Genomic DNA, 23538 nt, shown 5'->3' with positions numbered 1-23538 from the left:
CTATGTGGTGGTAGAAACAGGAAATGTAACTGGACCAGAGCTGGTGGTTGTGTGAAAAGACATAAGGGCATCATCCCCAGCTGGAAAAATAAATTGGTAGGAAAAAAACTTTTTATTTTCCCTACTTGGACTGTGATTGAACCCTTATAACACCAGAATTTAATTTTCTCAACTATTTGGGTGTGTCTCACAGGCTGTTCTACTGCAACTCAATTCCATGGCATGCCCACCCCCGGGCAATGTTGTCTACAAGTAATTAAATGCCCTGGCACTGACTCAATCATGCTGTAGGATAGGGACTCCTATTGATTTGGGGATAATGTTTGAAATCAGAGCTTTAATTCGGTTTCTATTTCTCATAAAATCTGACACAAGCAGCTGCACCAGGCTGCTAGCTCTCCAAGGAGCCAGACATTCAACAGTGGTTACATCAGCCTTTAGCCTTTTCAGCACCCCTGGGATGGACTTTGTAGCTGTGTTTTCAGAGCTCAGTCTGAAAGGAGAGTAAACCATAGCCATGAGTCCTGTATAGGATCAGCTATTCCCTGTTGAAGCCCTAACATTATGTGTGGGTCATCTATAAAACTCCATGCACTGACGACCATCTAATTTTGGGAGCTGGCATGGCAGAGCTTGTTCTGGGTATCAAGGTGGGGGTGAGGCTGAGGTGGGAGGTGAGCAGCAATTTTACTGCAGCAGTCTATGTTCTGGCATGGGCTCAAAGTGCCTGAGCTGCCCTTTCTCAGACTATTGCCATTGGTACAGGAGTCACACATGGAAAAACACAGTCACAAAGTCACAGGCTCTTTTGTGTCTACCTTGGGGTAAGGCAAAGGGATTTTTTTGTGACCCTTAATTGGGGCAGAGAAAAAACCCTATTAAAATATCCATGATTTGGCTATGGCTTGCATAGGCATAAATTAGTGATGACTTCTCTCTGTAGAACAGGTCATATCTCTTTTGTTGTTTTTCCAACACTTCCAAGGGCTGGAATATAAGTCTTATGAGGAATGGCTGAAGGAGCTGGGGTTCTCTTGAAAAGCTACAAAAATATATTAATGAGAGGACAGCAGTCATAAGAATTATATAAAAGTGTAGCTCTGGTGCATGTACAATGTATTTACATTTAATTTTCAAAATTCAAATTTTCAGTAGAAACCTCTACGCCTAATTGGGCAAACCCATTGCCATTTGTCCACATATGCTGTGCATGGTAGATTCCCAGAACTCCTGTTATCATTAATGTGGACTAACAAAAAATAAAAACAAAACAAAAACAGTAGAAAATTTACCTGGTTAGTGCTGCTGCTGGTACTTAATTCCTTTTGAAGTATGTAACTTCTTTATATTGCTGGCATCTCCTGAAAAAAAATCTTCATAAACACACACTCTTAAAAAAAAGTTACATCATCACAAAGGAAATGCTGAATGCAGTAAGTACCTGTTTTGCTCTCTGTGTGTAAAAAAATAGAGTAATTTTTTTAATGGAATGACAAACTGTAGGTTTGTCTAAGTTACGTGGGAGAATTATCCGGGACTCAGGTATTAACAAAGGATGAAATCCATGCAGTTTTAATAATCACTTATAATTTAATAACTACCTGATATGGACACTCATATTACAGTGTATTTGCGGATACCACTACAAATAATATAGTTCTTACATTGATAGATTTTACCTATTTTATTATGCTTCATTTTTTAAAGAGTAGCAGGCTAACTGTATCCCACTGAAATTACCCTTCCAAACAGCACATTTTTTGTGCATACAGCAGTTCCTCTGTTACTTTCTTTGCAATACAGTGGCTTCTACTTCCTTTCCAAACCTGTTGAGCAATATTGTGATGTAGTTCCAAGCAGCTGCTGTGGTCACCCTATGTCTGTACATCAGTAGCAAGTGAAATGATTTCTATATATAGTTTGTAATATCTGTTGGCAAATGTTTGTAAAGCACGCTGAGATTCTTCCTGAGGAATAAGAGCAGCTATTTGAAAGCAGGAGTGTTAAGACCATCCTTGCATACAAAGCAGTTTATCTTTTTGGTGTAGCAGAAATGAGTAAATGGCTGTTCTGCAAAGACAGGAAGAAGCACTTGCTTTGGGCAAAACCCTGGCAGGAACAGTTTGTGCTGTCAAAGATAAGCAGGTTCATCTCACACTGTTATTGCAGAACATGACATTGTACTGACATGAGATGATTAAAAAGTATTGGCTGTGTAGGAAGGAAAGAAAACTGGGAATGGGAATGACATTTATTCAATAAGATTTATTTTTCCCTGTTGTCTTCCTTATTTTAGTGTGATTCAGGTACACAAAAGGAGCAATAAACCCTGAGTCTGCTGAACCCTTGGTACCCAGCAGCATCCTCTCTGTATAGTAAAATAGACCTCCAGGATCCATGCACAAAGGTGCCTGTGCAATACGAGCAGTGAGTTTTTTTTCTTGTAATTAAAGGTTGAGAAATTTGTTAGTTCAGAAATGTTCTTATTTGCAGTCAGATGTATTTTTCCCCCATCCTTCCCTGCAGTCAGGTTGACCTCTTGACTCCCCTTCCAGGATGCATTCTGTCTGCTACTGTGTTCCCATCAGAAGCCCTATCAGAGCCCAATCACTTCTTCACTCCCTCTTGCTCTTCTGTCTTGATAAGTAAGGCTATGCAAACTCCCCCACCACTGAAATGCATTAGATTAGTGGTTGCCCTGTGGCTTGTTGGTGTATGGTATATAGTTATGTTCCCAGCAGCTGTTGGGAAAGCTGTTTTCAAAACTGATTTAAGCAATAAGGCAGCCCACATGCACATGTTTTTTAATAAAAGCTGATTACCATTTGTGATGGTCTGACTTGTTAAACTACAGCCTGGATCTGGAATCTCAAATCTGGAACGTCCTGGTAGCCTATGGTGTGTTGCAGGGAATCTGTGGGGAAAATCTGTCTTTGAGCTAGAATGCTGAATCTGATTCCCAAGCAAAGACTGGTTTTGAATTAGGGTCATTTTTGCACTTACCCCACTTTGTGTTCCCCCAGCACGGATAACAGAAAACATCTTTTTCTTCTCTGTGACTCCCTGTTTACAGCATCACCCGGAGAGATGGAGTGAGCAACAGAATCATCTGGCATTGAGAAAAGCAGCTGAAAAATTGTTTCTTCAAATACCTTCAGTGCATGCTTCATCCCATTTGCTCTGCTGATACCACTGTTAAATGTAGGTGATGACACATCCTTTTCAGGCACAGTACTGTGTGCACGATTCTCACAAGTTATGTGAGTCTCCCAAGGGAAAGAGCTGCAGCTTGTCCCATCAGTCTGCCTCGTGGTCTTATGTACTTGCCAGGCTGCTTGACCCTGTGTCTCTCCAGCATGGTTTGAATTCTGCATTCAGCCTGGGTCTGTACACGCAGCATACAAAAACTGAGACATATATAGAGGTAAATATATATATATTGCTATAGTGGGAGTGGGAGAGTGGCAGTAAGGAACACGAGGGCAGGACAGAGTAGATGTGCAAGAAGGAGTAGGAAGGAGAGGCCAGCAAACAGGTTGTGGAGGTGGCTGAGAACATTGAGGGCCTTGCAGGGAAAGCAGGAGCAGGGAGCCTGCAGGACCAGGCATGGAGAAGGCAGCACAGCAGCAATAAGGCATGAAGAGAGAATTCAGGGGCTGGTGCCTCGGGGTCTGCTTGAGTGGATGGAATGAGGGAAGGAGTTGGCTGAGGAATGAGGGTTGCAAAAGTGGTGGTGGGAGGCAGGAGCAAGCAGCACTGCAGATGGGCAGCAGAAAACAGGGGAATGCCCAGTGTACTGTGGTGCATTGTTTTTAATGTGCTGTATGGCAATTGGAGCTGTTCCTGCAGCGTGGGACTGAGCTCAGTATGAGCCAACGCATCTGCCCCATCTGACAGGCTGTCCTCAGGAGCTGGGACTGAAATAGCCACTGTCCTGCACCAGAGGACAAGGTTGTACAGCCCTTTCTTTGCCTGCCTGTAGTTTTCCCTCTGCTCATCTGAGTGGAAATATACATTTAACTGTGGGCTTTGTGCTGCTGAGAGAGGTGAGCACCACCTGCCACATGTTGCTTGTGGCCTTTAAGCAATTGAGCCAACGTGCCCCCAAGTGTAGTAACATGAGAAGCGGAACAGAGTTCCCTAGGCTGCTGATTGAAATGGTTAATTGCTTGGAAAGGCAAAAAGGACACTTAGAAGGGTTTCTTCTTGTAAAACCAAGAAAATAAATAACCTTTCCAGCAGGTTAGGAAAGGTTGAAAGTCTTGTCTGAAATCTAGCTGCTGAAAGCCAGGAACCATGGGTGCCAAGATCTACAATGACAGAGTGAATCCTCCTCCTATAAAACGCATGCTTTCAGTTCTCGTTTTCTCTCAGCTCAGGTTCTGAAGTGAACAAACCTTTTAATAATTCTGTTGAATGAGAGATGAGTTTTCATGGCCTATTGTTGAAAAGGTTAATTCCCTGCGTACAGGATTTCAGCAGGGCATTAGGGAAGTGAATTTGGGTTTTCTGTTAGGAGTTGGAAAAGCACTTCATCAAATCATCACAAAGATCTTTTAGGTCATCAGGTTCAAATGTTAACCTAACACTGTTAAGACCACAACTAAACCATTTTCCTGAGCGCCACATCTACACATCTTTTCAATACATGCAGGGTTAGTGACTCAATTACTTCCCTGGACCACCTGTTCCAATGCTTGACAACCGTGAAGAAATTTTTCTTAATGTACAATTGCAGGATTCATCCTAAGCAGCAGTCAATGTAGCCACTAGAAATCTGCCCTCCTATGCTACATATGGTTCATGCTCTATTCACTGCCTCCTGTGATGGAAGGAAGTTCACTGTGCCACCTCACTAGCACACAATGGACTCTTCCTAAACTGTTTATCATGGTGTGATTGAGAACACAGCCAGGTAAATAGAACAGTTTGCTCAGACTGCTTGGTTTTGGCTTTTTTGGTTTTTTTTTTTTCAGAAATCAGAACATGTATAGTGTTCTGAGAAAGGAGAAAGGCGACCACGAAACAGGATGTTTCAGGTAAGAATGCTAATAACAGGAAAATGCAATCACTCCTGTCTTTGCTCTGAGTTGCTCTTGGAAGTTGGAACCTGTAATCTGAAATTTTGTAAGGATGGGAAGCTTCAGCCATGGCTGATGCCCACAGGAACTGAACTTTGATCAACTGAAATGCCTGCATAATGCCAAATACTGCCAGAAGGGGAATCAAAAATTACAAATTAGTGAGTACTTTCAGTCTTAAGGTTTCTGTACCTCTCTTGCTCTTACTAAAACACCTTCATGTCCTCTGTAAAGGCCACTGGACAATTAAAATAATTGATAGCTTTACTATGCTGAAGAACAGGGGAAAAATAAAATGTTGAAAGGCTATTAAATGTGTGTGATCTTTCCCATGCAATGAAAAACAGTAAAGGTTCTGAGTACTCACTCACGTGTCTAGCATCAAAATATATGATTTCAGAACTACGTAATTAAGGACTGTGTTTCTGTGCTCATTAGCAGGCAACAACAAATACTATTCCCACATTTTCTGACCTGTGAGTACTTGACTTTACAGTTGTTTTTGGTTTTTTGTTTTTTGTTTTTTTAACTAGCCATGTGCTACAGCCTTATTATTTTTATTAAAATTGTCCAAGAAAGTGTTCATGGCTCTTTGCCTTTGGCCATTTCCCTGTACAGAATAGGTCCTAAAATTCCACAAGTGTCATATAGGATCAAGAAGGGACACAAACCTCTCATAATCTAATCTGACTGCCAATTTTCCCCCTGCTTCAGGGGAGAAATGTACAAGAAAGTACACTGTCCGTCTTTAGTAATATCTTTAAATTATCTCATGGCTAGAATGGACATCATTGGCATTTTGTATAGAAAAACATCGTCACTGACCCGGTGTTGTATTGTGTCTCAGCAAGGAATAGCTGAGATATTGAAGGTAATCATGTTATTTCATCTTCTTTTGGAATATTATTTTAGAAGTGATTAATACATGCTGCTTTTTGAAGTTTCTTTGAGTTTAGAAAATTTGGATTATACATATAGAAGTTTGAATAGACAATTAAGGTATCTGTATGTCTGTACTTTGTATAGTGGGCTCTCAGCTCAGGAAAATTGAAAGACTTAAAAATTTTGTTGTACCTGACAAAAAGGAAAAGCAGAAAGCTGAGATTTTTCTGGAAAACAGTAGATTTGAGTAGATTTAATTTTTAACAGCATATTTTTCCTTTTAAGATTGAACGTATCAGTATTGTACATATCAACATTGTACTAATAAAATATAGCATATTTCTAAAAGCATTTCCGTTTCAATCAGCATTTTCCAACAAAATAATCTGTCCAGTTCACATTTCCTAACTCCATCAAAAAATGAAACAAAATGTTGTCAGCAAAAATTTAGTCAAGAAAGAGAACTTTATTGTGCTGCTTCTCTGACTAACTCCAAGTATAACAATGTCATCCATTGTCCTAGACATACCAAAGAAATATAATTGCTTAGAGTGCAGCTCTATACAGATACTTAATGCCTATGTCAGCTCTACCAAAAAGCATTGATGATGCCACGTTAAAAGAAAAGAGGTGCTAATTGTATTTTCCTACTCTTTCACATTTTTCAGAATTTGGCACAGGCCTCATTCTGCAGGTGCAGCTGAAAGAGTGAACTCCTATGGACCCAAGGACTTGTCTGTGTGCACTTGACCCATCATGGGACCTTATGCCATGAAGATAAAAGGGTGAAGATAACACTCTTAGCTCCATAAACCAAGCATCTGCCTCCTTTTTATTTTGTCCAAAGATTCTGTCAATGTAAATGACCTGCAAATATTTATTTTATATTAAGGTGTACAGTATTCTTATGTCTGCTTTATTAATTATTTTGTAGGTTAGGAAAGACAATGGCTATAAGCTTTCATACAATTTCTTGATCAGGATAACTGCATGAAGTTCATATAGAAAAATGATCAAAGGAAAAATATACTTATAAAATCTTTATGAAAATCATGCTCAATCTCCTCTCTCTACTGTCAGTAAAGCTGTATGCATAATGATGAAACTAAATGAGCACTTTGGCTTAACAACATTCTTCAGTTCAGGTGTCCAATCCATACTGACTTAAAAGACATGATGTTGGGCAGGAACAATACTTCAAATTATGTTCATTTACATTTCCATTAAATATTGGCTTGGTTGTCTAAAACAGACTGTGTGTTATCATTTAAGAAGGTTGATATATGTTGTTATAGATGTGTTCCTACTTCCACGTACCAAAACTCTCTTCCTCTCCCTCCCCCTCTCTCACAACACAGATTAGCAGATATTGCTGGCCTGCATGTTTCAGAAAATGTTGCTAGTTCACCATCAGTCACTGCTAATAGAAAAAAAAACAAACAAAAAAAACCCCAACATCAGAAAAACAAACAATAAACATTACAAAGTTTAATCTTTCTTTTTGTAATTCTTCTTATTGAAAGATGCCTGTCAATAAAAGTAATATCGGAATAATATATCATCTATTAGCAGAAACTATAATGTAGCTATGCATTTTGAATAAAGAATTGAAGGGCACTCTCCAGCTGCACATTCACACAGTCAGTGGCAGCGAGCAACAGCCCTTAAAAGAATATCCACTAGAGGCCTTCAGCTGCCTGGCCTGTCAGAAGTGATGAAGGCACAGCCCCCTGCCCACCCAGGGCTTGTTACCCTTAAATCTCTGGGTGACTCTGTCTGTTCTCCCCAGCAGCGCACAATTCTCCACGTGAAAAAAAAACCTCACAGGTGTTCAAATGGACATGTCCAGCTGATTCTCACTCCAATAGTCCTAGAAAAAATAAGGGAATTAACAAAAAATTCAGTTGTGTGATTTATTACAGGCAACATGTGACACTGCAGGAGCAGTGCTCCCCACAGCTGCCTGCACGCTCACCTCTTCCCCTTGGCTGCCTTTCCACTGCCTGCAAACACCTTGGTGGGATAACAGCCTTTCACCAGAAAACTGTGAGAGTGAGAGGAAGTCCACTGAACAACAGCAAGGGTGTTTTATTTCCAGCCACTGTGAGAGCTCAGGATTAAATGGATTTTCATTGTTCTTTCCCTACTGCAATTTGGACATGATGCCGGTGTAAGTGCACCCGGGGTTTTATTTGGTGCCGCCCCCCCGTCTGCAAGGCTGGTATTCTCCCACTAGCTGCCTGTTCTAAATATGGCCATGGCCAGTGTGTCAATAATCCCCCTCTTTAAGGGACTTGCAAACATTAGTGTTGGGACATTCTTGCTGTTCAGATGTCTAGCTGACGTCTGATGCTTAAAACGGAGCATGCTTTCATCCCTTCCTGCATTGTCGTAAGCCCCCAATGATTACTCTTAAAAGGGTGCCTCTGGCTATGCAGGGAAACAGTTGCTGACCACAGGAGACACGGCTTGCTTGCTGTGCTTGCTCGCCTTCTTGAATGCCCGGTCACTTTAGCTTTGTACCAGCCTGACCAAGCAGGACCATGTCTACCTTTGGGTATAGAAGAGAGCTCAGTAAATATGAAGACATTGATGAAGATGAGCTCCTCGCTTCCCTCACTGAAGAGGAGCTGAAGGAGCTGGAGCGGGAGCTAGAGGACATAGAGCCCGACCGTAACCTTCCAGTGGGCCAGCGGCAGAAGAGCCTGACAGAGAAAACACCAACAGGGACTTTCAGCCGGGAAGCGCTGATGGCCTACTGGGAGAGGGAGACCAAGAAACTCCTAGAAAAAGAGAGGCTGGGTGCATGTGAGAAGGTAAGGTGCTGAGGCATTTGCTGTTTCCTATAGGTATTTGTTTTTTTCTTCATTGGCATGATCTCACTGACTGATTTAATTTCTTTTCAGTCTCTTGTAGTATTTTTAAGAACATTGTTAGCCATACCTCTATGCCTGCTAAAGCACTGAATATTAGCTCAGAGAGTTTTTGCTCTCTCTGGAGGTACCTTAAGGGCTCAGCTCAGAACAGAGGAAAGTGCCATAAAAACTATAATTAGTGATTAAAATAGGAAAAAAATTAAAGGGCTTGTTAAAAAATATTAATAGGTAGAGATGTGGGCTTTTGGATAGCATTTGATTTTTTAAGAAAGCTATAAAAACTGCCTTTTCCTTTCCTTAAAAAACAGCCAGTACTGACTGCTGAGAAGCATGTAAGGAAGATAATTTTGACTACATGTTATGTCAGAAGTTGAGTAAGCGGATGCCAGGCTTTGTGCTCGCTGGAAGAAAGCAGCTTGTGTTGCTTTGTTCCTGCTGAGGATCCTTGGCATGGTTCAGCAGTCTTCTGACAACTGTTGTCAGAGGGCAGTTGTACATTATTTAAAATGTGGCCTGGGATAGAGTCATCAGTCAAACCATTTAACTGCATTCCCAAAAAAAACAACCAATAGTGTTTGTTAGGCGACTCATCTCCCGAAATAAAAATGTTAGTAATAAAAGCCATTTCCTGAACTGCAAATGAACAGTACAGCTGGGCAGGAGTGAAGGGCTCAGTTTTGGCAAGCAGTGAGCACTCTAAGTCCCAGCTGATGTCCACATTGGCACTCCTGATCTGTGCTAAAAGTGTATGTGAGACTGAGCCCAACCAAAAAGCAACTTCTATTTTCATGATGGCTCCATGTAATTTCAAAACAAAGTGGGACTTAGTAATTTTTAAGCACTGCTTCATACCAAGCTCTTACTCTGTTCATAGGGACACATTTTCCCATGTTTAAGGAGAAAGTAATTCAACAAAGGCAAAGACAGCAAAACTGAACTCAGAACCTCTAACAGTCCTGATTTGGGAGCTAATTTCATTTGCAAAGTAGTAATTTCAGTTTATACATTAGATAAAATATCCTCCTAGAGGAAAGTCAGATGGATTAAATTACCCTGCAATATCCAGGATGTTTTTACATGTAAGTATTTTCTCTTGTTCGTGAATGGTGGTATAAGGTCTTTGCAAGCAAGTGCACAGACCAGTAGCTGTCATCAGACCATTAGTATCAGCTTGCAGACATCGACTTCACTCCCTGTTTGTCAGTCCTAGAGAGTAAATGGCAAGATTAATGTTTATTTCCAGCCTGGAACTTGAAACCTGGGCAGTTCTAAAAAACCTGCTGAACAGGTCTAGTTCATTATCTTGTACAATGGCAGGATCTTTGTTATTTTTTTTTCCTTTTTCCATGTATACACAGCATTAATGATGGGTAGTGGCTAAACCTCCAAGTCCTGGCAAAAGACTCTATGCTTTTTGATCTGAGAAAAATCTTCCTAAATGCATTCTTAAATAAGAAAAGGTTGATATGCTGATAACTGTCTGGAAATTATTCACCTTTATCTAAGATGGTTATTCATGCTCCTTCTATAGTTAGTGGTGACAGATCAGCTGGTCCAAAAGGCAAACAACTTGCAGATAGCCTTTTAGGGTGAGTAACTTGTCCTCCAGGGATATTTACCTCTACATTGACTCTCTTAGTCCTAACTTTTCATTAAATTCCCACAAAGTAAGGTGAAATCCTACAGGCTGCCTGCAGCAGTCCTGTACCACAGTGCTGCCACAGTAAGAATACATCTCTGTATTAAGTTTCAAAATTATCATGCAGATTATTATGACACCAGACAATGTACATGACAGACAACGAAATTCTGCCTTGGACCTCAGAAATGCCACTCAAAAATGGTTTTATTAATCTAGCAACACTACACATATCAATAAAATAATTTAAAGGCACCTCCTTCTGCTCATCTGTAGCATATATTCCTCAAGATATAAAACCAAAGCTGTGAAGACAGGATTTTGGACACCTGGTGTTTTCAGGCCTTAAAGCCCTACACATATATAGAAGATACAGATATAAATCTTGATCCCATAATAAGCCTATAGGTAGCACAATATCTCTCAGCATAAGGGCGTTGCTGCACATGCTCTACAGGAGAAGCAGTGGGGCTGGGTCCTACAAGATCTCTGTGTGCAGGCCAATGCAATCAGACCCTGCAAGACCCCCAGGTACTGACTGCTCAGGAATATCAGGCAGAAACAGCTCAATGATCTGTTCCATTAAGAGTCACAGTTCTGCAAACATTACAATTAGCATATTTTTTGCATATATCCCAGAACAGAATTGTACTGAAAATTCTGGAACAGCAGTACCATGCATTTTAACAGTTTTCTATTTTCTATTTTCTATTTTCAGAACCAGATAACTAAAATTGCACAGGTTGTCTAAAAATAGGCTGTCCTGTTAGTAACGCTTTTGTTTTCCAGAAACAGAATCACTGTGTCTCTGCAGAGTGTACTTATTTTGGAAAATGCACTCCAGTATTTTACAGAGATTAAAACATGAATATTGCTAAACTAGTGCATACAGAAAAATTATAATTAATCATGTAAAGAAAAATACATACATACAGTTTTTCCAGTAGACAAAACACAACATGGAAGGTCTTTTTGAGCAAGAGGTTTAAGGCTGGTTGTTGATTCTGGATTCTGTCATGCCCCATAGATCCCCATCACACTACTGGAGTCTCCATGTGGAAAGTAAGGCTTTCCTTTTCCTGCTCCTCTGCAGAGTGCTCTCTTTTGCCACCATAACTGCTAAAAGCAGCAAGCAGGGCTTTAGGGCATAGTTCCAAATTTGCCTTCCTCGTACCCACCAAGCACACTAAAAGAACCTTGTGTTTCAGGAAAACTGTGCATTGGCTCTGTAGGCAATGAGTTATAACAATTCACAGTCTGGCAGCTGACCTGTGACAGCTGGTGGTGAGCACCAGCTTAGCTCTTTACAAACACAAAGAAATTCAGGGGTTATTGACATGTGATTACATGTTACCTGTGGGAGTGCATCTCAATCCTTTCATCACAAATAGTTTATTAGTATGTACAGCCCATGCAGTACATCCAAAGAATTTTTGACATGACTTCTGTGATTCTGTATTGTTTTGCATGCTGGTATACAAGACTACACATGCAGACATTATTTGTATTTTAAATCATGGCAACCTTTAATTTTTTAGATATACTAACATATTTAAGGGAGTCTGAGATGTCTAATCCTCCTGAAATGAAGAAGCTTGTTGCTCATGTTCATTCTGAAATTGTTGTCTTATGTTTCTGCTGTCAAGGATCCAAATTATATCCCCTTGTAGACATGCCAACACATAGAAAACCTGAAGTATGTCCGTGTCATAATACCTTGTATCAAGTTTTCTCTTGGCAGAAATCACTGACACTGGTAAAGTGGTTGCAATTTTTGCTGAGCATTTTCTAAAGAATGTAAAAGAAATAATGTTAAAAAGGTGTTAAATGAAACATTTTCTGTTCTCCTAACTGTATCTGTTTGTTTTTAGCTTTCAATGTTAACTTACACAGTGTCAGTATAATTGTTCCTGTGCTAAAAGGCAGTAGTTACATTACTTCAATCATGTTTAACACCCACACCTACATTCCTGTTCAGGATTCTGAGCAAGAGGAAGACAATTCAGAAGAACTTCAAGAAGAATGTTTCACAGAAAGCAATAGTGAAGTGTCTGAGGAGGCATATACCGAAGAGGATGATGAAGAAGATGAAGAGGAAGATGAAGCTGAGAGTGATGATGAGCATGAGGAAGAGCAAAATGCTGCAGCTGGCAGGCGTTCTGACCACATCAGACACAAAAAGTGTAATGGTGCAAAGGACAATGAAAACTTCCTCAATGGCCATGATGGAAAAGACAGTGATAATCGGAGCTTAAAAAGCAGTGCCATCCATCCTTGTGGAAATCCAACAGTTATTGAAGATGCTTTGGAAAAAGTTAGGAGCAATGACCCTGACACCACAGAGGTCAATCTGAACAACATTGAAAACATCACTTCACAGATGCTTATACAATTTTCTCAAGCCCTGAGGGACAACACGGTGGTTAAGTCATTCAGCTTGGCTAACACCCATGCTGATGACAACGTGGCAATAGCTATTGCTGGTATGTTAAAGGTTAATCAGCATATAACTAGTCTGAATATTGAGTCAAATTTTATCACAGGCAAAGGTGTGCTGGCCATCATGAGAGCTTTGCAGCATAACAAGGTTCTAACAGAACTGCGGTTCCACAATCAGAGGCACATCATGGGCAGCCAGGTGGAAATGGACATAGTCAAACTGTTGAAAGAGAACACCACCCTGGTAAAGCTGGGGTACCACTTTGACCTTGCTGGCCCAAGAATGAGCATGACAAGTATCCTGACAAGAAATATGGATAAACAAAGGCAAAAGCGTATGCAGGAGCAGCGGCAACAAGAGTCAGGTTGTGATGGAGCTGTCAGTCCGAAGACCAAAGTTTTGCAGAAGGGGACACCTCGGTCCTCACCTTATGTGTCGCCTAGAAGCTCACCGTGGTCTTCCCCAAAGCTCCCTAAGAAAGCACTGCCAGTGAAATGTCAGCCTTCAGCACCTGCACCCCCACCTCCCCTTCCCCCCTCGCCCCCACCTCCCCCTCCTCCTCCCCCTCTTCCAGTTGTTCCAGAGAAGAAGGCACCTACCAGGAATATAGCTGAAGTCATCAAACAGCAAGAAAGCTCAAAAAAAGCCTTACATAATGGACAGAAAAAGAAAAAAGGCAAAAAAAGCAGAAAACATGAGAACAGCATATTGAAAGAAATTAAAGATTCTTTAAAATCAGTCTCAGACAGAAAATCAGAGGAAGGTTCACGACCCTCCACGCGGCCATCCACCCCACAAAGGTCTCTCCATGACAACCTCATGGAAGCAATTCGGGCAAGCAGCATAAGGCAATTAAGGCGGGTAAGTGAGAGATCCTAGTTCAGTAACTGATTGTGGTCCAAATATAGCACAAGTGCAGTTAATTTTAGTACACTTAGTTTAAAAAAAAAAAAAAAAAAAAATCTTAGAAATGTGAGCATAATAAAGCACTTGGGAGGAGACTTCCCTCTGATTTGGCCTTTCTCAGTGCAGTGATTTCTGTCTGACTGTGATTTTAACAGCAAGTGGGGTACTTTCCCAGGCTCAGTCTTGTGGGAGATGATGTGTAGCACAGAGCTCTTGGCAGTATGTCTGGCAGCAGTTTCAGGTATTTTTCCATCTAGAGTGTACAGCAAATGTAATGAATGTCCTTCCTACCACTGTTTCATAGGTGGAGGTACCAGAAGCCCTTCGGTGAAAGCCTGGGTGACAGGAGAAGCAGAGCAGTGATCGAGGGGAGGCTGCTTGTCCTTTCACTGGTGGTAACAGACTGTCTAGAAAGCTGCTTCCAAAGTACACTCTTAGATGCAAGCCATTTCTCTTTTATTTCAAAGAAATAAACCTGCTAAATATAAAATAATGCTTTAATGATCCACTTACATTGTAATCTGTAAATATGGAAATAATTTTCTTTTTTATTTAATGAGATTTATATTGAGAAGTTGTTGCTTATTTAGATATTCTTGTCAATATCCGAATATCCGATTGCACATCACTGGACAAGTTCTTTACGCTGAGATGTAATAGTTTACCAGCCTGTGGTTTCTTCTTTTTCTTTTTTTTCTTTTTTTTTTTTTTCCATTAATTTACAATAAATGTGGTTTGAAGCTTTCAAGCAGACACATAGTCCTGGATTTCTGTGAGTGAAAACCCACCAGATGATTGCACCAAGTTCATGAGCATTTGGGAAGTCTCATGGGAAAGAACCTGATATCTTTCTCAGCTGCACCTGAGCCTGTGAGGGGGATAGTATCTGAGCCCACATTAGTGCAGTTTCATATTTGCATTATAAAAAATGGTTTATAAAGCTATATACCACTAAAACTAAGCTATGGGTTGTGTCAGGTCACCAGTGTTGCACACCAGGTCCTGAATCTTGGCCTAAAGAACTGGGAGATGACTAGAGCTGTAGTTCACCTTGACTTACAGGCTGATATTTAATGTCAATATGTTAAGGATGCAGCAGATTTATTCAAGTGAGATCCATTCAGTACAAGTGCTGTTGGTAATCAGAACTAACCCCAGTGCAGACATCCAGTCAGAGGAACTTGAAAAGCAGCCTACCGTGCAGGTGGAAAAAGGCTTTCCAACAGTATCAGCTGAACAACATGCAGGGTGTGAACTGTCAGTATGATACAGAGGAAGCAGAGCCAACATCTCTTGGAGATGAACGACTGGAGGTATCACATCGCAGGCAATGGCACAAATAGCCCTTCTTCATGTAGCACTAGGCATCTCCCTCTGTCAAATTAGTTATGGTTCTTGGTGCTTCAGCTACTGTGAAGGCAGTGATAACCTGAAGAAAACTGAGTAGTGGCCAAGATGTTGAAAGGTGAGAAGGGATATGTTCAGAAACACTACTAAGTATTAGTTTGCTCATTGCAATGATAAATAACAGAATTAGTATTTCTTTATATAAAGCCACATCAAAGAGAATTACTTAGGGTTACCCAGTAGTGGCACTGAAAAAATATGGGTAAGCTTGTACCTACAAATATTAATGAGACAGATTTTCCCAGAAATAGGAACAAATTACTGGAGGGAAATTAAGCCTAATGGAGAGGGGGGTCTTCTAATGAATTGTCAGAAATGTTACTGCCATGGCAAGGAAACAGTGAAGACACCTTTTTCTTTTGTATTTATTGACCAAAACATACCAAAAGCAATTTATAACTGAAACACTTTCCAACAATTTTCTTCCTGCTCAGTATCACAACAACTTAAGAGTATTTCTAGATCCAGTATTACAGGAAATATGTACAATTGGTCTTTAGCTGCCTTTATAATTGCATAGGCTCCTATAACATAAAAATCAACCTATGGTCAATCTCCCATGACCAAATGTAAGCTGGGGCTTGGGATCTTCTGAGGATGGAAGCAATACTGGAATGCAGACCACATTCAGGTGTAGACCTGTGGCCCCAGAAACTTGGGAAGGATGAGAAACATCCTGGATGTTTAATCAAATGGCAAAAGCAGCTAAGCAGCTGCAAGGCAAAACAGAAAGCAATGAGGGAACTCATGGAAAGCATGATGGAGAGGATTTGGACAAGTAAATGTTTTTTAAAAACAATACCATACTTTTGAGGAAAGAAGTAGAGTGACAAGTGAGGAAACTGTCTGTATGAGAGGTGAAAAATTACACAGAAAAAGGAGACAATAAAGAAGAAAATGAATACTTGAAAGTGGCAGACGAGAGAAGAGAAAAATGTGGAAGAATAAAAAGCCTAGAAGAAAGGAAGAGGGTAGAATTCATTTTTCAGGTTGGTGAGAGCAGTTGGAATTACCCTTTTGCAGAAGGAGAGGACAATGGGCACAGCTCCTATGAGGCTTTGTGTGGAGATACTGCCTGTGGGGGCTGTCAGGTGGCCATCAGCCCTCGCAGGTGTGAGCCCTGCTCCCAGCTGGTGTGCAGTCAGGAAGCAGCAGCCTCGAGCAGTTATCAAAGCTCCTGCAGCACACTCCCTCACCAAGTGTCAAGTCCTGTGCCTTAGCCAAAGTCTAATCTGGGCAATTACCTTCTGCCTACATACATTCCACAGCAGTTTCCCTTGGAGACATTTCAAGGCATGGCTCTTATTTGCAGAGCCACGAGGCACCCCCAAATACCTTGTTAAGGTTTTGATGCCCCACTGAAAGGAAAGCCAGTCCCCTCCCCTCTGGGGTGTCAGCTCTGCTGCCAGCGCTGCTGAGCTCCCTCACAGATGTGTCCAAGAAGCAATTTCTTTTCCATTCAAACAGGCAGGCAAACACTGTATCACAAGCATGCCAACCCCTCTGGGAGCTACTGTGCTGCCTTCCTGGACAGTAATATGGTTCATTCATAAACCATTCATATGGTTTAGCAGGAGCCAAGAGCTGCCTTGGGAACAGACACCCCTGGGCCATTTCCCCAGGGTCCAGGTCCTGCCTGTAAGCTCAGTTCACTTCTTTTTGATCACAGGGAGACGAGTGATCTCTGCTGGAGGCCTGACTGCCTCTTGCTTGACCTGCAGGAAAGGTGTCCTGGGGTCAGCTCCTGCACACCCTGTGCTATGCTCCCATCAGAGTTGTTGGACACAGGAGCCTCAGGATGCAGGCATGCTCCTCATTTGGACTCATGAGGCTCCTGCAGTGGGGGGCCAGTCAGAAAAACAAACACATCAAAATCCATCATTTACATTTCCATGTGGAACACGGGACAACTCAGCAACGTGAGGCCGCACCTCGAATCCTGTGTGCCGAAAGAAAAGACATTGAGGGGCTGGAACATGTCCAGAGAAGGACAACAGAGCTGGTGAAGGGTCTAGAGAGTGACTCATATGAGGAGTGTCTGGGTAGCTGTGTGTGCTCAGCATGGAGAAAAGGGAGACCTTGTTGCTCTCTGTAACTACCTGAGAGAAGGCTGAAGCCAGATGGGCGTCAGTCTCCTCTCCCGGATAAAAAGTGACAGAACAAGAAATGCCATCAAATTTTAACAGGGGAAGTTTAAACTGGTTATTTAAAAAAATTTCTTCAGCAAAACGTGATCAAGTCCTAGAATAGGATGCCCAAGGAAGCTGTGGAAGTGTCCCTGGAAGTGTTCAGAAAATGTATAGGTGTGGTGCTTAGAGACGTGGTTTAGAGGTGAATCTGGCTGTACTGGGTTAAGGGTTAGACTCAATGATCTTAGAGGTTTTTTCCGACCTTAAGGATTCTGTGATTCTATAAAAAAGCTGACCTTTGAAAGAACCACATACCAGAGCCTGACTGTTACCTGTAAATCCAGTATGTGGCCCTTTAGTTCATGCCTCACCACCTAGAGAAGTGTCTGAAATTATAGAAATAAAAGGAGCTCATAAAAGAGCAAGAAATTTTATTTTTATGTCTTCTGGAAGTTTTGCTGCCTCCTTCTGAGTCCACTGTTGATGCTCTGGAGAGTAACCCACCTTTCTAGGGCTTGGCTGAGGGCAAAGGTGCTGGTCCAACCACCCTGCAGAGGTGACACCTTCCCACCAAACAGGGCAGGTGGCCATGGGGGCTCCTGCCAGGTGAAGCCACATGCATTTCTGGAGGCCAAGTCTGTGCTGCACACAGGTGGGGAGCCAGAAGAGCTGGTGTGGGACAGTCCCTGCATGGCATGGTGGGAGAATGGATGTCCTGAGAGGCTGTGAGGCAGAGAGGAGTGGGAAGCTGTAGCCAAGGCCTCTCTGTTGCCCACATGGTAGCACAACACAGTTATAACTCTTGCAGAACTCAGCAGAAGCTGGGAGTACTGCAGACTTCCACGCCACCACTTGTATATCTTTCTCAGAAGTCCATCAGTTCAGTGGAAGCAATGATTAAGGCAGAGCAGCTCCACACCCAAAATAGAGAGGACTTGTCTGCAGGCTGTTCAGAGAGTGGCACCAATGACCACGGTGAGTTAGCCACGAAGGGGGTACTTGCCATGCTGGATGTAAGGGGAGAGGTAGCTCCAAACACTGTTTTCACAGGTGCAGGCCCAAGTGAAACAGCATCTGGAAGGGTGTGTACAATATCAGTAACTACCAGCCAGGAAAAATTGTTTTGAATTGGAAGAGAGACAGAAAATGGCTGAGATAATTGGGGAACTGAAGAACTGTCCTGTGAGAGAGATGAGAACAGGTGGTTGGATCAATCTAGCCAAACAAAGGCTCAAAGGGATTTCTGCTCATGTCTATAAATACTGCAATGTGGAAAGAGCTACGGGACATAGTTAGCAGTAGAAAAAAAACCCAGAAACTGTGCATGACTGCATTTGGATCAGAAATTAGAAGATATATCCAAACTCTTAGAACAAGAAGGTGCTTGGAACAGCCTTCCCATTGAAAAAGAATGGGGAAATTCTTACTGTTAAAATAATGCAAGAAGTTTATGAAAACAAGCTTCTATGGTTCAGTGTTTTCAGAAGCAGAAGCTTGAAAGTGGTAACACAGAAGCCCTGCCATTATTAAATTAATGCTCTTAGATGTGATAACTCCACAGGATCTGCAACCTGGAATAGTACTGAAAGTTGTAAAAATATCCTACAATTTGTAGTAAGATGGTCTATTTTCAAATCCATGTCAGTGAGATGTAACTTTAGACAAAGTCTATCACATGGAAATGGAAGTCTTCTACTAGATTCTGGATTAATATCATCCACACTTGATGCCAGCAGGAAACTAATAATTTACGAGAGGGAGTAGAATTTGATTCACATATTGATAAGCCCAGCACTGCATGTACACTCTCTGATTCTGTCAGATCTGTTTGTCCAACACTGCACTTATGACAGAATTAATTTTTAGATTCATTCTGCTAAAGTTATAAAACAAGTTTACTTTGACTTGCCAGTTCAATTACTTGATTTTTAAGTTCTTAAATAGGATAGTAATAATTGTGCTACACACATAAAGAGAAATACTGCACCCAGGAAAAAAAGCCTTGCTTAAAAAAAAATTGTGTACCTGTATGATGGTGAAGATGCTCTTTAGAATCACCTGGTGATTTTTCATGGCCCCTTTTATTTAAGTAGCATGAGATATTTTTCTTTTCACACATGTGAAATATCTGCCCACTCACAGTGTTTCAAGTTAGACACTCAATGAAGTTTCTGTTTGGGACTGTGATTTTTGCAGTATTTTAGTAATTTTATTTTATATGACAGTTCTCTTGCTCTGAGAAGTACAGAGGACTCATGTTGAAGAGTTTTTTTTACTCAGAAAACACCATTATCAAGGGAGAACACCTCAATACCCTGCCTCTTGGCTGGGTCTTGAGCTTCTCAGCCCTCAGCCTGACCCTGAGCTGCCAGGAGCTGGAGCCAGAGAGGATTAGGGACAAAGGGTGCTGTCACAGCTTGGGTAGGCAGAGTGAAGGTGTACATCTGGACAAAGTGGGTGATTGGTAAGGATGAGGTAGCTCCCAGCACAGACTGACCAATTGCCCCAGCTCCACACTGCTCCCTGCCTTGCCAGGGCTGTCCTGCAAGGGCAGCATGGGCTGGAGGTCCATGGTGGTGTTGGGTCTGCTGGGGGGATGCAATCTTGTGCTGAAACTGGGAGGCAAAGGAGAGAATTGCAGTGAGAGAGAGCACAACAGCTGAGGGCTTTCTTTCTGTGTAGATAGTGGAAAAATAGGGCAACTGTCATGCATGGGCTGCAGGGTAGCTGGGGAACTATCAGATCCAAATGTAACTGTTCTGTGTGAAAAGGATGGATCAGTCCAAAGGAAAAATGGAGATATGAACAAATTCTGTCATTGTGGAAAGCGAGGAAACAGTCTATCTGATGAATGTATTTATTTCTATCTGTAACCTTTGACTACTTTCAGCTTCAAATATATATTAATTTTATAAAGCTTTTTTAATGGCAAAAAAAATGGGTTATTTTCTACAGAACTATAACACAGAGAAAGACGCTTTTCTTTTAATAAAATACAGTCATGGTAAAAAATCTTACTGAGTGTCTGGTAAGAGCCCAGACATGTATCTCAAAGCCAAGACTGAGGGGTATGGGCTGTTTGTGTACTCTGGGGTATATTTTTAAATTTGTTATGGCTCTACTTTGCCTTGGAGAGATCAGTACTGATCCATCTCACAGTACTGCAAGGCTATGGTCACACAGACTGAAGTGTGCTCCCAGACCCTCAGGCATCAAGTGCTATTGGATTCATTATTACTATATTTATTTTATTTTTATTTTTGCTAACAGGAATATATTTGACTGGTGGAATATAACTTCGTATTTCTAAATGGTGTATTTCTAAATGGTGAGAGAAGCACAGCCCATGATCTAATGCAGGAAATTTTGCAAATGCAGATGAGGCAAGCCATGAGGACAGGAGTCACCTGGCTATGAAAGAATGGCTGTGAAAAGGAAGACTTCCTCCCTTAAGAAATGAGCAGCTAAGGAACTGATAGTCAGAAATGCTTATGCAATCTGAGGAGGATAAATTTAGGATTATTCCCAGGAGTGGCCTAAAAGACATTTTACCAGACTAGTATAGCCTCCATGCATGAGATTATTTTTCTTGTGTAGGACATACTTGAAGTTTCAATTCTATAGGTAAATTCCTTCTGCAGCCCATTATGCCTTTCTCCTGAGAGCATGAGGTCAATCCACCCATGAAGGACTAAGTATATCCTGGACTTTTCTCTCCAGTTTTTTGTTTGTTTTTTTTTTTGCAAGAATCCTTTGGAGCTATAGGTTTATTTTTTAATTATTACATTCATGAGTGTTCTTGAGGGCTGTCACTGAGCTACAGTTAAAGCAGTGAATTTTGCAGGCACCTGGAGGAAGTGTTTATGTGTACACAGTGTGGGGTCACCCCTGTTGCTCGGTCTCAGCTTTCTGCTCTCTAAATCTGCAACCCATGCATGTGTTGCTGTGTTTCACAAACAAGTTGGAAGGCAACAGTGCTCAGGTTTCATGTGCTCTTAATCACTTCTGCCAAATTCCAGGCCTTTGTTTTCCTCCTCACCAAGTGTGCCTGGACTGTGGCAGGTCAGTCTCAGCTGTGGAGGACGGGCAGGTACAAACAAACTCTGCCCGTATTGCGAGAGGTGGGACAGGAGCACCAGTCCAGGAGGTTTGTGACTGCACAGGCAGCACCCAGACAAGGAAAATACTCCTGCCTTTTATCCCAGTTTAGCATGGGCTTGGGTGTGTTACAAGCCCTTGTTACAAGATTTATGTCATTCCATGCCAGGATTATCTTCTGTCTAACCAGTCATGAGCTAAACTTGTCAGTCTCTGCTATAGTTTAAAGTGACTAAAATCAGTTTGAGATCCAATCACTCCAAATATACCAGTAGTTGGATTTTAGGTGCAACACCAGCTGGTGCAGCTCCAGGACAATTTTGCAGCTCTGGATGTACACTGCAGAAAAAAAAAATAAAATCAACCAACATAAAGGAAGACTCTTCGAGTTTTCTTCCTTAGACCTCTCACTGCAGTTTCAGAGCTGTGTTGCTGGTGCAAAGGAGATGCTGGGAACCTCTAGCTAGGAGCTGAGGGAGGACAGTATTGGGCAGCATGGATTTAGCTTGGATTCAATTTTTCTGGATCAGTACCCTGACTACAGAGCCACAGATGTTGATAATTGATAGCCCAGCACAGCTGAGCAGCCTGAATAACCCCACCGTGCCACTGGCTGCCACTCTCAAATTCCCACTGCAAAGAATCCCACAGGTCACATGGAGACCTGAGCTCACAGCTGGGTGTCAGACAATCCTGAGCCCTAATCCTGCTCTGACAGCTCCCTGCTACAAGACATGGTGTTACCTCAAGGGAACTGAGCACATTTTGTCAGCTTCCTGTCTGTAGAGCATAAAAGCTCCTCCAGACTGGCCTTTGCTCCAAGAAAGCATCAAACATAATTAAATTGGCTCTTAAAAATACATAGTAGATAGAGTTCCTAGTCTGCCTAAACAATATCCACTGGAAAGTCTTATTTAGTACTTCATCATCTTCCTAGGTGAAAAGTAAAGTCATTAATATCAACCTCACTGGACATGGAGGACCATTCCCACTGGACAGTATCACCTCAGAGTGGCAATGAGTGGCCTTGCCTGTGAGTGACTGTACAGAATGTCAATATTACAACTTGCTGTGTCTCATTCTAACGCTTACTTAAATGCAGGGTGAGCAGACCTGTCCAGTGCAGAGGGCACTAGGTGCTCAGACAGCCCTCCTCAGGGCCCACGTCAGCCAGCTGTGATCCCACCTACAGACTGATTCTAGAGCTGTCAGCTTTCCCCCCTGCAGTGTGTTTCTCCTCAGCTTTATTCCACACCAGAGGAGATGTGGTGCTGAGTAACTGGGAATGCGGGGTCCTCATCGCATCTGGGGACCTGCATTACTCAAGACTGCTCTCCCATCACTTGCTCTGCCTCACATGCCTGAGATGGCTCAAAGCAAAGACCTGAACTTCACTCTGCCATATTTCAATGAATGTATAAACACCTGCTTTCCAAATCAGCTTCTTTCCAAGATGATAAATATTTAATCCCTCCTCCAAATGGAGCAGTGGTCTCAAAAGATTTTAAATTTGACTGTAGTTTTGTTTAAGGGATATTTTCTTTGAAATTCAAAGTTAATGTGTATCTTGGGCAAACTCAGGGTCTCTGTCTCATTTTATTTTAAATTAAGAACTCTGGACAGTTCATTACTTCTGGGAAAAATGGTAAAACTGCTCAGCTCTTCAACAAGCCATGAGGTGGAAAACTGCAGGGTCGTTCAGTTCTCTTGCTGGTTCTGGTCTGTAAAAAGAAGATTCACATGTGTTCACCTTGTCCCAGTATTTGTCAGCAAAAGATGCTGCCTGCTGTCCTGAGGTCATGGGAGATTTCCAGGGACCTTCCTGGCATGTAAAAGAAAGCAGTGGGCTTGAGTAGCTATTTCTGACACAGAATACCACACTTTAAAAGCAGAACCTCTGTTTTAGTTGAAATCAGCTGGGCATGACCTGAAGTCAAATCAGGAGTTGCATAATTACACTTAGCTTCTAAGTGAAATTAGGGATTTAGTCTGGAAATTCTGTAGAAGCTCTTGCTCTGCTCTCATCTCCTGCCTCTTACACCAGATATACTATAATCCTTCAAAATACAAACACGGAGCT

General features: G+C 41.8%; 1 protein-coding gene across 1 annotated transcript; it reads left to right on the top strand.

Moving 5' to 3' along the window:
* The first annotated feature begins 8400 nt into the window (after positions 1 to 8400).
* On the top strand, positions 8401 to 14577 carry LMOD2 (leiomodin 2). Its single transcript, XM_086886974.1, has 3 exons — positions 8401 to 8779; positions 12457 to 13779; positions 14129 to 14577. The coding sequence occupies exons 1-3, from the start codon at positions 8507 to 8509 to the stop codon at positions 14153 to 14155; spliced, it is 1623 nt and encodes a 540-aa protein (XP_086743100.1). The 5' UTR covers positions 8401 to 8506; the 3' UTR covers positions 14156 to 14577.
* The last annotated feature ends 8961 nt before the right edge of the window (positions 14578 to 23538 follow it).

The sequence above is a fragment of the Cyanistes caeruleus genome, chromosome 4 (assembly GCF_971803275.1).
Source record: "Cyanistes caeruleus chromosome 4, bCyaCae1.hap1.1, whole genome shotgun sequence".
Taxonomy (NCBI): Eukaryota; Metazoa; Chordata; class Aves; order Passeriformes; family Paridae; genus Cyanistes; species Cyanistes caeruleus.
This window is presented reverse-complemented; position numbering and strand designations above follow the sequence as displayed.